General features: G+C 37.7%; 1 protein-coding gene across 1 annotated transcript in view; it reads right to left on the bottom strand.

The window, feature by feature from the left end:
* Positions 1-15,779, bottom strand: part of ak5 (adenylate kinase 5) — a 104,801-nt gene that overhangs the window by 40,279 nt on the left and 48,743 nt on the right. Inside the window, exon 8 of the mRNA XM_059345341.1 lies at positions 10,610-10,683. Within this exon, the coding sequence (XP_059201324.1) occupies positions 10,610-10,683 (74 nt within the window). The remainder of the gene's footprint in view (positions 1-10,609; positions 10,684-15,779) is intronic.

Here is a 15,779-nt window from a genome sequence, read left to right as displayed (position 1 = left end):
GAGTGACTTTGTTTGGGGGGCGGGGCAAAGACAGTGCTTTTACTTCACTCATTTCATTTTAAAGGTAATTATTAGGGCCCAAGCACTGTCTGGTGCAAATGTGCGATTGTTCCTCTAACTCTGAGCCAAATGCGAGTGTGTGGCACGTATCCGTTTATAGGTAGCGTTACACTTTTCCGTTGTCCACCGTTTTGACGGACAGATTCGTAAGAATTCTGTCATAATCTATTTTTATTTTAGGTACATATTTAAAAGCATTTTTTGTTTTACTATAATTAATAAAAAAAGAACCTTGCAGGCCTACACCACACAGTTTTAAGGGCACAGGAAGAAAAGATGAACAGAGACAGCAACCGTGAGATCACTTTTTAATGTCAACATCACAATGCCTAATTAAAATAAACAGAAAAGAGGTGAAACAAGCTTGTCCTTCATCAGCCACCGCACCAATCCCTCCTTTATCAACACCATCACAATGACTGCTTTTAAGGCAAACAGTATAGTACTAGCTAATGCTAGTTAGCCGCCCCACAGAGGGCCAACAGTGACGTTACAGTGTTTAGCTCTGGATATCACTACTGTGTATTACAACAGCATCTTCTTTACAACATCCATCCATTCCTCAATGGTGAGTGGATCTAATTTCAATCATTTTCTCGTGATGGTTTTCTTACTTGCTGCCAACAGTAAGTAAAGTAATTTTCTGTCATTAATATTCCAAGTATCCAACAATATGGCACCCAGATACAGAGATTCACATTTGAAAGGAATATGTTGTTTATATGTTAATGGATCTCTTCCAAATAAGTTTTAATAACCTGACAGTTCCAGAATATGTGAAAGTGATTGGCTCTGTTAGCTCCACAAAGTCTCCAATGAGTTTCTCCTCCCCTTAATGTCTTTTCTGAATCGGAATTACAAAAAACATTTTTCTAGCCATCTCATGCCATATGTTCGACACTGTTGAGATCCACTGCTGGCATATTTTCTCCCAACTTTCCATGGAAATCAATACATTTCCTTCTTTTTCCCCATTCTTCTTTATGCATTCTGTTCCCTTGTTTAGATTGTGGGATGCCTTTTTGCAATCTGGATATGATTTTGTTGCATGTTTTGGACTTAAGTTATGATAGAAATACCTGCAGGAACCCTGATTTGCCTTTTAATATATTGCAATTTATAACCTTTTTTCAACTGCGTATTACGTCCCAAAAGGATTTTTTTTTTCTTCCATTCACTCAGTTTGCACTTTATTAATTGATTAGAATAAATTATTACCGTTTCTATTTTTGAAAGCATTCTTATTTTAAAGCATTTTTTCACACCTGCCTAAAACGTTTGCACAGTACTGTATATAGATAAAATTGTTAAGCAGATGGACTGTCACACAGTCATAAAAAACCATAAAGTCATAAATATTGAAAACACCTGACAAACTGAACTGTAATACAGTCTATAAAGTCCAAATGCCCTACCACCTACGCTGAGAGTGTTGAGAGGGCAAAGACAAAAAGAGTAAAGGTGATAGATTAAACACAATGAATTAAAATCCATTAAGCAGTTTCACCAATGTTTTCAGATAAAGGCTTCAAAATAATTACATTAAATGCACGATTTAATTATATGAATGTATGATTTGTAATTTGATTTGGGACAATTTGAGGGAACAATTTATCAAATACTTCCCTAATGGATGCTACAGTTAAGTGCGGTCTCATTTCTATTCACATAAGGCAGAGAGGGTTTCAAATTAAAATGTTAATGGATCTTTTTTTTTTTAAAGGCAAACAGAAACTAATCAGTCATGCAAGTAGTGGGAGTACAGAGAGAATGTCAAGAGCACAGATCAGATTCTGCATGTTTCTTTAAAAAGTTTCCATAAAAGCTTTGATGTGTGTTTCTTTTGTTCAAACTGGGACAAAGCTGCATTATCTAACACAACTTGCAACCTCACAGTGTTTGTTGGCTGTAGAAACTATTCAAATCGTGCAGCACATTTACCAAAATCTGACTAGAAACATGAAACACATCTATTGTCTCTGCTATTCCAGGTCTCTCAGGCATGCAGCTATTAAAAGAAGTCTAAACAAGACATTATGTGCTTCGTCACCTCCATGTTTCCTTTCACTTCCCACCAAAAAGCAATTGAATGTGTGAAAACTGAGCAGCCGACTTCATAATTGAGAGAAAAATCATCTGATGTACTCATAAATGTAGCGTGAGATGAGCGTCTGCTGGAGAAACACATGTTGCTGTTCTCGTTCTCACACTGTGCCCGAGTAATTTAACTAGATGGTTTTTGCATTTTATGGAGGAACAAAGTATAAACATCCCAATGTTATATCAGTTGCAAAAAGGCGAAAACACTATCAAGAAAAAGACATCTGCACACTGAACAGATCATAGATGCTCCTAAATAAACTTCAAGTACAGCGATGATGTTGTGACATTACATGTTCATCATATATAACCAGCATGTGACCAAGAACGTCCACAACTTAACGGATTTGACCCACATGTGAGTCCCAAGTTGAATCTTACCATCAGTTATGGAAACAATTTGATAAAAGACTTTCCTCGAAAGAAGAAGAACAAACCAATCCAAAAATGCTCAAAAAACACATATATGTTGACAACGTGGTATTACAGCAGCAAAGGAGGTGATGTTGTTATAGTAACAATAGTAACAATGTCCATATGGGACATAAAAAACGACCCTGTGTGTCATTTATACAACCATTTGTTACAACCATTACAACCCATATTTACATTTGTATTTTGCCCTCTAGTGGCTGTAGTAATTATTTATGACAACAAGGTGCCATTAAGGAGTGTGAAAGCAAAAGAGGAAAGCGAGAAAATAAAAAAGTATAAAGCACAAAAAGGTGCTTTTAGGGTGGATTAAACAAACCCTGGACTCTCACCCAGGAGACCGGCATTTGTGTTCTGTGTAAAAATAAATGTAAAAAATGTTGCTTAAAATGTAACTTAACTTTCATGTGTTCCATTTTTACCTCACCTTTGTCACTTTCTCTACTTACGTCAGCTGCTTAACTGCTTAACTTCCCGCATGTACATACATGTATTTAACTTTTTTTTTTTTAACCTTTCTTTTATAACGCTTAACCTTTTTGCCCTAACCTTTGTATGGAATCCGTGGCCTTTAAACTAAATGTAATTGCTTTGTTTTCAGTGAGCAGCCAATAAATGTGCTTATAACAACCTTCTCAACCTGGAGCAGCCCCAGGACTTAACTCAGGTAACTGACATTTATATTCTCTGTAAAAACAAGTAAACAATGTTAAATGAAGTAACAACTTCCATGGATCACGTTTTAAAATAACCAGTGTAACTTTGTCACTCTCTGTAGTTATGTCAGCTGCCAAAATGTTTAACTTCCCACATCAACATGCATGTATTTTTTTTTACCTTAAATTTATAATGCCTAATCATGTACTTTTTACACTTATCTTAGAGAGATGGTTTTGTTGCGTAATTGTAAGGATACCACAGCCCTTTAACTAAACATAATTACTTTGTTTTGTGCAAGCAGCCAATGAATGTACTGATAACAACCTTCTCAACCTGCCAGCAGGGGGAGCAGCCCCAGGACTTAACCCAGGTGACTGACATTTGGGTGTGTAAAAGCACGAAACAATGTTATTTGAGGTACCGTCACTTAACTTCCATGTGTCGCGTTTCTGTAGTTATATCAGCTGCCAAAATGCTTAATTTCCAACTTTTTTAGCTTTATTTTAGATTGCCTAGCCATGTACTTTTTGCACTAACCTCAGAGAAGTAGCTTTTCTGCCAAAACTAAACAAAACTGCAACCTTTTAACTACGGCGACCGTTACATCTATACACAAGGATGTGTTGATCTGCAACCGGTAAGGGCGTAATTTTTGTAAACGTGCCTGCAGGTCGTATTTGATGGAAGGAAAAAAACAACATATGAGGTTGTATGGTTTGGAGGCCTCATTTACAAACAGTGTGCAAACAAAAATCTTTGCATTATGACATGTTTGTGTATTTTCTTGCCTGAATTTATTTGTATTCTGCAAACAAATTTAGAACTGCCTGCCATCAAGTGTACACACAACGATGAAGGCCTGGCTGTCCTAGAAAATCTAAACACACACCTTTTAACTAATTGCACAGCAAGACATATATCTATAAAAGCAAGAAGCATCTGTGTGTGTGGATGTGTGTCTAGGGCATATCTCGCTGAGCGTTAGTCAGACTGACCTAAGATTTTGTATGTGTCTTGCGCATGGCACGAAGGTGTGCATCCTTGATTTTAAAGAATTTTTAATTCATTTTTCAAAATATCATTATTTATGTAGGATGAGTTGCGGCATTGCACTGTTTCCGATCGTACGCCTTTTAGGGGAGCTCCGCCCCATTGTGTGATAGGCCTACACCTGGTCACTAACCCGATTCACTCTGGATTTCCACGCCTGACTCATCTCATCTGTAAGTCTATTTGGCCTACCTATCTTTCAGTTTTAAAGTGCGCTACAAGGTTCGATTTTCCAATAATATTCTAATAGTTTCCAGCGAATATCAATGTTCAATGTGTGTGTGCTGGATGGTGTGCGAATACATACTTCCTAAGGGCACAGCACTAGTTCATTAAAAAAAGGCTTTCACAAACCACAATAATGAACCACAGACTTACTAATGCATTGGCCAAATGTATTAAGTGACGATAAAACGAGCCACCCTTTCATCCTCATTAATTATGGTGGTCTTGTTTGCATTGCTATTTTCATTTGAGCACAATGTAAATGTTATTGTGATTGCATTGTGCTCATTAAACACACAGGCAACTAAACACATATTTCTACAATTTTCAAATATCTTACCTCTGGATGTTTGTAATCACAGGGAGGCTCTCAGCTTGGGCTGACAGATCAGGTGATCCCTGTCCTCCACCTGTTTCCTTCTTATGGTCTGTTGCATGTCAAACCATTTGTGTTTAATCTGAAGTCACAGTCTGTTTCTCTCTCTGACGCTCTTTTTTTCTCAACATTGAGACGAGGGAAGCAGAAGTGCAAACATGCTCACCCATTTCTGAATTTTAGGACTCAAGGAAACAAGATCCTCTAAATATAGAGTTATAATGCATTTATTAAATCTGTCTTTTGCTGAGAAGATTTGGACACAAGATACAGCAGCTTTAAATGCCACTTGATAATAATCAGTGAAATAGCTCAACAAGAAGAGACAGGATTACAAAAAAGGTCGAAAAAATGTTTTGTCCTTGAGAAGAAACAGTATTCAGGGTATTTATTCAATAGGTTCTTTCATTAATGACTTCCACCCCTACTGTGTTAACTTGTGTGAAGTACAAGCAATGAAAACTGACTTGTTTCTGTTTTATCGAGCAATTTGGATACAACTGACTGTAAGCAAACGGCTCATATGCAGACGAAAAACCGACATCCTTTGACATTTTCATGTATTAGCAGCTCTTGACCTCCCGACGCTCTAAAACTGACTTTTAATGGTGGTGATTTTGACATGTGGCTGTTTGCAGAGGGCTCAGTGTGAAGTGGAGCTGCAGAACAGTAGAGACAGTAGAGAATAAAGTGAGGCCGAGCGATGGGAGTGTTAAATAAATGGCGTCAGTGTGGGGGAGTGCTGGGTGCCAGCGACGAGCCAGCTTGGCATGTGGGTACACCAACTGGTCGGATGACTCAGAGAGAGAGAGAAACACATGCACAGCATGCGTGGCGAACACGTGATCGAGACAAGATATGTATGTAAACACACAAACACACACACGCACACTCTGTAAATAAAGACTGTTTTTATAATTCCTGGGAAGTTTATGCTTTATGTTTGTGATGAGGGATGGCATGTGATACATGTAGGGTCATAAACACGCACTCCAATGCCTGTTCCAGTTGAAAAGCGGTCCTGAACATGGCTGTGTATTGATTTGCATATGTCTAACAGCAGCACAAATTGCCTTTCAATCATTTCTGCAAATAATTCCTTCATGTCAGACTCCCACGGTGCGTCACCTGTGTGAGCTCATCAAATAAGCTGCAACCGTCACCTCATTACTTTCAATCCTCGGGATCACAATATCGAACTGTCATGTCTGTCAGAGTCTGGAGACACTCGTCATCATCATCATCATCATCATCATCATCATCATCATCATCATCACCATCATCAGCCACATGACGCCCTGCTGCACATGTCTGATGTGGTTTTCACAAACAAACAGCCTTAAATAGTTTTCAGTGTTGGAATGTAACTAAATTCATTTCCTCAGGTACAAGTTTGAGGTATGTGCACTTTACTTTACTTTTCCACACATTCCACACAACTTCTACTCCACTACATTTAGCTGACAGCTAAGTCAGCTAAATGACTTAAAATTTCAGGTCGAGATCTAACATGAAAAAATATGATCAATTCAAAATTATTGCACATGTTGAACCAACATAACAGTTTAATAAGTAGTTAAAATTAGCGCCACCTTGAGAAAATGCTGCTTACATAAATGCGTCAGTAATAATAATCCAATATTATATTTTGAATATATAAAACAATCTCAGTGGGTCCATTATGCACAATGAATACTTTTAGTTATACTTTAAATACATTTTGATGCTGATACGTTTTGACTGCAGGACTTTTACTTGTAGTGGAGTAATCTGCAGTGTGGAACTAGTACTTTTACTTGAGTAAGTAGTACTAGTACTAGTACTTTTACTTAAGTAAGTAGTACTAGTGCTAGTACTTTTACTTAAGTAAGGGATCTAAATGCTGAATACCACTGGCACACCTGGGCAAGAACAGATTTGGATGGTTAAGATTATTCCGTGCATCTGGATCTGACTCCCTACTTTTTCTCTTAACAGAAAATTACCAGAAAATATAATTAAAAAAAATAATTAAATAACAAATAACATATATGAGAATGTTGCTGCATGAAGCCCATTGTTGTAGTGGAGAAATATAAGGGGGGAATAAAATGGTAGTCAAAGTACTTAAGTACCTCAGAATTGTGCTTAAGTGCAGTTCCAGCATCAAACAACAAAATTAACTCAAAATGTACGATACATCACATTAGATGATCTCTCCGCAGTAATACATTTGATGTGGTGAAAAGGAAGAATTAATTAGTGGGAAATGTTCATGACATTTGACACCAGAGACCCAAAATAGCCGCTCTGCCCTTCTGTGAATCGCCACGCTAACAAAATCCATCTCACATCCGAGGCCACATATCCGGGATGACAAGCTGCACTGTGTCTTCGTTCCACTTCACGGAGAAGAGGGTCGCCCACAGGAAGTGCTGCGCGGGGACAACGGCACCTTTAATGAGAAGGCTGCTGGTTTTTGTTTGCGCTCTCCTCGTCCTTTATAAGGATCACCAGCGTATTGTATTGACAGACAGGCCTTCTCTTTGCTCTGAATGTGGCTGGATTATGATAAGTAGGTTACAGTGGTCAATGATTAACAATCAGCCTCACTTTGAGTTCACCTTTATGTGGTATGACTCAGAGAGTTTTATGAGGAAAGCACAGGAAGCCCAGGAGACACCCAGCAGGATGTTGTTGTGACAAAGCACCCGGCTGTGAGAGTAAATCTGTTTGTGAACAGGGAAGATAAAACACTGTGACGAGCTCTGTAGACAACAGACGACACATATCAACACACACTGAGAGTAAGAAGGTGACGATCTGTAGCCTTTGATTAGTTAAAGCAACTTCAAGGAGTTTTTAACTGGTTATGAAAGTGAAGCACTGATGCCTCTACGTGACCTCCGTAGGCAAACAAGACCAGCAGTGAGAGCGTTGTGCATGAATGTGTTTATAGAACATGCTCTTATATTTGGTGAATGGTAAACCAACGCATCATTTTGTAATGAGCGTGAATGCGACTTACTCACTGAATGATGCTCCTACTGAGATTTTCCCCCACGTTGAATGGTGTTTCCCTTTGTTTCCTCCTGTTAAATTAATGACCGGTGTTACAGTTTAGCGAGTGACCCTGTTAACTGATGACTCAGCTGTATGTCCCGTGGCCGCTCAGCATGTGTCCATGTAAAAGCCTTAAATGTTTACTTAAATGCCAATGATTCATGTAAGTTGTTATGAACAACCACGGATGCTTTCGGTTAACAAGGTCATTTAAAGTTGTTTTTTTTAATGTTTTTGTTAATTATTATTTTGTGGCCATATTACAGCTCTCTCTGATAGTGTCAGAGAGACAGAGTAACAGCAGGAGACAGTGGGGAGGAGATGCAGGAAAGGGCTCCGAGATGCACTCGAACCTGCACCCACTGCTACAAGGCCTAAGCCCTAGTTGTATGCGCTGTACTGGTCATCCACTGGGATCCCCTCAATCTTACATTTTTATGCAGGTTGTTGGCCTAGCATCACCAGACTAATTTGCTATAGAACTTCTCAATTAATATTTGATGTCCAAGGTGAAAGATCAACAGGTGTAGAGAAAATGCCTCTGAATAGACTCACAATACTATCAATTGGAGCAATTAGGTGTGTATTGAAGCGATACACATGTAAGTTGGGGCGATACACATGTAAGTTGGGGCGATACACATGTAAGTTGGGGCGATGCACTTGTAAGTTGGGGCGATGCACTTGTAAGTTGGGGCGGACCTTGATCTGTTTTCAAGAATGACAAACATGGTGGCCGGGTCACAGACTTCCTCAATTTACAGGTAAACAGTCACTGAACTGGAAATAGGCAAAGTAGTAACAGAATCCTGATTCATATTCAGCACAGCCTTTTATTGACAGTTTGATCTGAGTCAAACGGCAGGAAATCAGTCTGAATGTGAGAGTGACCAGATTTATCTGCCACAACAAATACAAATGAGCTTGGCAGATTTATCTGGTTTTCCAGGCTTGCAAATTATACTTGTCCGTACCAAAAAAACAAGTCAGAATATCAGTTACATATGCAAAATGAATTGTACTGACATGTCATTTTAAAGCATTAAGAAATTGAAAAAATGAACTAGTTCATATTCTGTGCCTGTAAACCTATAGTTAAAAAAATGTTTTATTGTGCTCAATGAACGTGAACAAGTTAGCTTTTAGTCTGTGTGACCTGAACTTAGAGCTCATTCTTGTGTATGTGCACAAAACTGATGTGAGATCACTGGGTGTTTCTTTATCACTATTCTTAAGGCCGAACAAAAAAAAATTGACATGAGTTTGGCAGAAGTAACATGTTAACCAGAGAAAAGGAACCTTTTCTTCAGATAATTTTATTTTTGATGCTATATATCATGCTGATAATCAGGCAGGGTCAGTAAATGTTACAGAGGAGGGCTTTTTACTCAACTACCACTGAATTACTGTGAGGAAAAAGCTCTCCACAACTGAGCAGCCAAAAGTAAACGGTTATCTCGAGCAGCTCCCCAGCGTGACTTCAATGCACCGTATGAATGTGAAGAGGTGTGCTGCTGAAAGAGAGAATATGATCTGAAAAACGATGCCTGGTGAGAAAACTGAGAAACATTTAAACGCCTCGGGCAGCAACAATCCCAAGGAAAGAAGAAGACCTTGAGTTATAAAAATTAAGTGGAAGAAAGTGGAAGAAAGCTGAAGAGAGCTGAACGTTTTGTTTCGGAGGATGGGAAATGAGACATAGGTCAAGGTTCCACTTCACTGCAGCGCCAGGACTGTGTGGAGGAATGCTGCTCGTCTGCACCCTCGCCAAGCATTACACAACAACATTCTGCATCTCTGGAGCTCGCTGAATCATCTGGCCTTTCAAATGACTTCCCTGCTCTGTACCGTTTTGAATAGATAATTTTTCATTTTATGTTTTTTGAGATTAAAAGCAAGGACAGAACACGAGCAGGTGATGGAAAAGAAGGTCTTTTTGCTCGTTAGTAGAGCTGATTAAACCATCACAGTGAAAAGAGTTGGTGCAGAGGACAATTTATAATCACGGCTGTTGCGGAGCTGGTGTAAAAATGAAGACGTTTGACATTTAGTTCATCACTTTTTTTCTTGTTTTTTCCTCTGAAATCCACCAACATTCTGCTGGCGGGTTTGAAAAGTATATCAGCTCTAAAGAATTGCCAAAACTACACACTTTATCGTACAAAGAAATTGTAAAAAACAGGCATTATCAACAGTCCTTGAACTGATCATCGGGTACAAAATGGAATTTTTTTTAACAAAATAAAGCTTAAAATGTGATATTTTGTCAAATTATTTATTCGACATGTCTCTTTTAAAAACGCTGCCAAAAATAAACTGTGTGGAATAACTAGATTCTGTTAAAAACATTAAATTCTGCACTCGCGATACTGTGAAGCCATGATTGATTCTGCTGAGACGAACCGTCACTTGACAAATACTCACTGAAAATCTGTTTACACAGACCAGAGAGGAGAGGACAGGACAGGAGAGTTTGCAAGTAGAGGCTGTAAAAATGCAAATTGTTCAATGTGTATAGAATGTGGAGACCCACTCCCCCCCCCCCCCCACAAATATTCATGACACTTGGAAAAGTGCTTTATATATAAATTCCATTTTAAAATCAGTAGCAAAAGACATAATGACAGCAGGTAATGACAAATTTCAAATGAACTGTAATCTTACCTCATCGTACTTGCAAGCAACATCTGCCGAGCTGCTGGTTTCACCCAGTAGACTGAGATCCAGCTCACTGGGACCTGAAGAGAAGATAATCAGAGCAATCTATATTATTTCATAGAATAGAATAGAATATTGTTATTGTCATTGTTACATGTACAATGTCATTAAGTGCATTCCTGTCAGGGCAATATTAAGAAAAAAAATGCAAAATGATTAAATAATAGGAATGTAAAAAGGATGAAAATAAAGCAACAACAGATTAACATGAGATGACTCATTCCTGAAAGGAAAAGTTTCAATCATTAAAATTCTAACTCTATAAATAGATTATTTTGCTTTAATAACCCTCTTTAGGAGAATCAAATGAATGTTTATGTTCTATATTTTAAAAGTTTAGTTTAGTTCAGTCAGTTTAACTGTGGGCACATTTCATCAGCCTCAATTTAATAGATTTTAATAATATTTTGAGGGCATGTCTTTCTACTAGACAGTGACAGTGCTGAAGAGATGACAGGGAACAAGGGGGAAAAAACAGCAATAATACTTTTTTAAATGAATCGTAATGTTATGTTACTGCACTGCAAGTGTTCATCCCTATCCGCCTGCCTGTATACACTTTACTGCATGATCTTTTAACATTAGAGCTCATTAAGTGCACTACAGCACGCAAACCACAACAAACTTCAAGATGTTAGGCTGCACATCTGCATTCTAAGGAAAATAAAATATCCACATATCAAGGTTGATTAGGGACTAATAAACACCTGAATAGGAACTGAATGTGAACTTCTTGCTGTCAGAAAGCAGCAGAGGGTGATGCTGTGATAAACTCTTAACACATAGCATCTTCATCCCCTTCCTTGGTGGAACTGGGTCGTGAATAACACTTCCCCTCGGCAGATTTTTTTTCTTCCCCCTCCATGCCAGAGCCTCTTGAACAGAGAACTGGGTTAGATTCTGTGAGGATGCAGCTTCAAACATTCAGGCAGATTCCAGAGAGACAGCAGCTGTTTATTTCTTACATGCATTATGGTAAAAGGTGTCAGGAAGCTCCAGATTTGCGAAGACAATCAGACTCTTCTCTGCAGCGCACAGATTGAGAGTCAGCAACATGTCAGGGTGCATGAAGTATGACAGTGTGGACATTTTGCTTTTGCTGCTGAGGCAAGGGACGTCAGGTGGCCGAGGCTGCAGTCGTCAGCAACACTTCAGTGTGGTCCACATAATTACAGGCTGAAGATGGAGGAGAGCAGGCAGCATGGCAGCGATTTCCTCTCTCCTGGGGAAAATCTAGCACTAGAAGCAGCACATGGACCAGGAGGCATTTCCTCTTTAAGAGTTTGCCTTAACTACAGCCGATCTATTTTTAGATTTCACTTTTTGTTTCCTGCAGCTTTTCCTTTTCTATATCAGCTGATCCTTACAATGTAAATGCCATTTAGTCAATATTAAGTAAAACATAAATAAATACATGAATATATGCAAAATAAAAAAATATATAGCGATGAAATAAATAAATGAAGCAATAAATATAGAAATATTTAAATGAATGTAAAAAAATGTATTCAATTATTAATTAATTCTATTTTTTTTTAATTTCCCATTTTTATATTTCAGGGGACTTTTATTTTATGATTCCACTATTGGAGGGGACTTTTATTTTGTAATTTCGCATTTATATTTCTTCAGGGGACTTTTATTTCATTGTTTAACATTTATTTATTTTTTTATTTTGAGAGAATTTTATTTTGACGAGTCCACATTTGTTTATTTCGGGGGCCTTTTATTTTCATAAATCCGCATTTATTTGTGTTTCATGTGTCCTGAATAGGAAACTGAAAATTATAAAATAAAATGTGTATTTTATACATGTATATATTTTTTTTTAATTTTTAGATAGTTGCTTTGGTCTGAATCTATGAGATTACCATGCCTGGTTCATTTGAATATAAATGACAAAAAAATGAAATAAAAAGGATTATAGGAAATAAAACAATCCCTGAAATAAATAAATTATTTGAAAAAATTATATATTTAAATATTTATTGCCAGGATTTATTTCATAAAATTTGATTTTTTCACATATTTAAGAGCTTCATTGTGCAAAAAAAGACCTTTCAAATTACACTCCACTCAGGGAGCTTTTCTTTTCAATCCTGGGTGAAACACCTGTTGTGAGGCTCAATCACAGGAAACATATGCTGCAGAACATCTTGACAAACGTACAAATGTACAGTCGTTGTGCAGACTCTTAAATGCGTCTCAAAGTGCTGCTCTGTAACTGCTGTTCGTAAGTGGATTCTTTACGGGAAGCTCTCTCAGTCAATCATGCTTCAAATGAGGAAAAAGATCAGTTTTCTATCAGGTCTTTCATTTCGACGAGAGCAATATATTATCTAAAGAACAATATAATGAGATTTCCCTACATGATAGTTTAGTGGAAATCAGCTGGCATTAAGAGGAAGCGAGGTTTTTCAGCTGGCAGTGAGTGCTCATTTCTCTGTTGCTTAGTGAGAACTTGGACCCTCATTTCTCATTCGTTTGAGGATCTTTTTCCCACATTTTGCAGGCTTTATGCAAGTCAAGTGGTATAAGTGTCACAGCTTTTCTCAGTCTGAATTGCATTGTATTCCAGTGTCCCATCATAGAGAAGGTGCTGTCAAGTGTGTCAGGTAGCTGTCGAATAGCAGGAAGGCAATTTGGATGTCAAAGGATCGCTGTGAATGTGAGCCTCAGTCACAGTATGTGTCGGGGCTTTACCACCCTAATGTTCTAGAGCAAAGCTGACAAACTGTCCCCACCTGTCCACTAACGCCTCTCTCTGGCTGACTGAAATGATTGGAATATTGTGCAGAAGCTCACTTTGGATCAGAACACTGTATCTAACAGATTTCCTCCTCCTGAACTATTTTGAGGTGCCATATGTCGTCTCATGGTGATTCTGCTCATCCTGACAAACTCAGTTTCCTCCTGACTGAATCTGTTGTTGTAAATCTGCTGCAACAAATACAATTACCATTTTGGGACAGAGCATGCTGCTTTTAAAATAAGACTGGTAATTTGATTAGTTGTCACTAATAACCAATGTTTAAAATATATTTTCTCCATTTCCTACGCAGCTTCCTGCTGTGCGGCAACTGTGCCCGAGCTGTGTGGGACAAAACAATGCACCATGAGGACAAAACCAGCCAAGTCGAGTTTATTTATAAAGCACAAGCAGAAAAGGCACAAGTTGTTCTTGGAGGGCTTTATAAACAACCTGTCTTTTGTATGTATGCCTCATGCCTTTAGTGTTACTGTGTGTTGAAGACATCATCTCCAGAGATGTCCACCTTCTCTTGAATATAATGGAACCATATGGCACTTTGCTTGTGGTGCTAAAAAAAGGGTAAAGTTTCTACATGAAACTGCTCACAACAAGTTAATTATCTTGAGTAACCAGATCATGCTTTCTTGAGATAAACATTGCCATTGAGTTTTTCTTTTAAATGTATTTTTGGTATCTTTGAGCAGCATGAGTGAAGTGCCATCTAGTTCCATTGTATTGAAGAGAAGGCAGGTATCTCAATCACTCAACTAGCACTAAAACAATCTGGATTGATAAACAGAGTACAGTACAGAGCACTACAGGTAAGAGAACATTTTTACTTTTTTATTTTTGGCATGAACTGTCCCTTTAATAGTTGTTTGAGTTGGTTTTAGGATATTCATTCAAAGATGGGGTCTAAAGTTACAGATTTGTATTGAAGCTCACACTGGTCAGCATGTTACTGTTCATGTCTTCTCACAGTTAGACAGAAGAAAACTAGACGTGCAATATAGAGCTGAAGTGGAACCATAATCTCTGGCTCATGTTCCAGAAGTTAGAAATGGCTTGACATTATGTTCAGTGCAGTTCACCAACAAAAGAGTTGGGAATTGTACTAAAAACATCAGTTTGAACATTAAATATCTTGTCTTTGTACTGTTTTCAATTGAAAGTAGTTCCAAAAGGATATGCATATAATTCTGTTTTTATAGCATTTAGATAAAGACAATGTTCCTCTTCAAGAAGTAATTAGGAGCATAAACTGCCATAACCCTCCCACATTTCCAGTCTTAATGCTAAGCTAAGCTAACTGGCTAATAACTATAAACTTTAATTTACAGACTAATATGAAAATGGAATTGATTTTATTTTATTATCTAACTCTGCACCACAAAGTTACAAAGTTTATTTCCCAAAGAGGTATTCCTTAAATATCTAAATTTCAGGGTGCTGGATCAACAATGCTTTTGTTGTGTGACAGTATACCGTGATCAGATCAGGTGTCAATCTTTATTGGCCACAAAAGCCCAGTATCATCTGGCTGCAGCAGACATTAATACATTTTTTCACAACTGGCTCCATGAAAAGTAAAGAATGATTTTCAGTAAAACAGTGGAGACAGTTTGAGGCGGCGAGCAGCTCCTGCAGTACAAAAGATGTGGGAACAGTCACACCCACACTTGATTATGATGAAAAATAATAACAGCTTTGCAACCAAAACCAGGCAGATTTTGCCAGCTCTGCTCTGTGCCAACAGTTAAATTTTTTTCCTTTACAGCGGGACACTTCAGGCAAAAACATTGTTTTTTTCATGCACTGGCCAATAAAAATGTCTTGTTTGAGAATAGTTGAAAGAAAACTTCCCCAAAAAATCATTTAGGTGTATATTTTACTATATTTTGTAGATTTCTCCTAAATTCTTTGAAAGTGAGCGTTCGACTGCTGTGTGTAGTACAGCGAACCTAGTCCAAACTGTCGTTAGAAAGCTGCCACTCTCCTGCACAATATTATGTTTTAAATGTTCTCTGTTGTTGTCACTGTGAATTAGATTCAATATTTTGTCTTCAAAAAGTAATTTCTATTAAGAATGTATGAAATCTTTGTAGGCCGTTTTCTCAAAATGAATTTTTTCTCATGCTCTGAGCCATAAATCTCAACTTCAGCTCCACTTACAGACACCAAACTTACCAGTTTTATTCCTAACTTTTTTTTTTACAGAGGGCTTCGTCTATTTATCATTCATACCCTGATATATAGAACTTTTGTTCCTAAAAACATGACAAAATGTATTTCTTTTAATTTTTATGATTTATTAAATGATAAAAGGAGGTATCACACTTTCCTTCAGTAAATAACGTTGATTCT

This window comes from Centropristis striata, chromosome 11 (assembly GCF_030273125.1).
Source record: "Centropristis striata isolate RG_2023a ecotype Rhode Island chromosome 11, C.striata_1.0, whole genome shotgun sequence".
Lineage (NCBI taxonomy): Eukaryota > Metazoa > Chordata > Actinopteri > Perciformes > Serranidae > Centropristis > Centropristis striata.
Note: the sequence above shows the minus strand (reverse complement) of the source record. Positions and strands in the feature narration are given on the sequence as shown.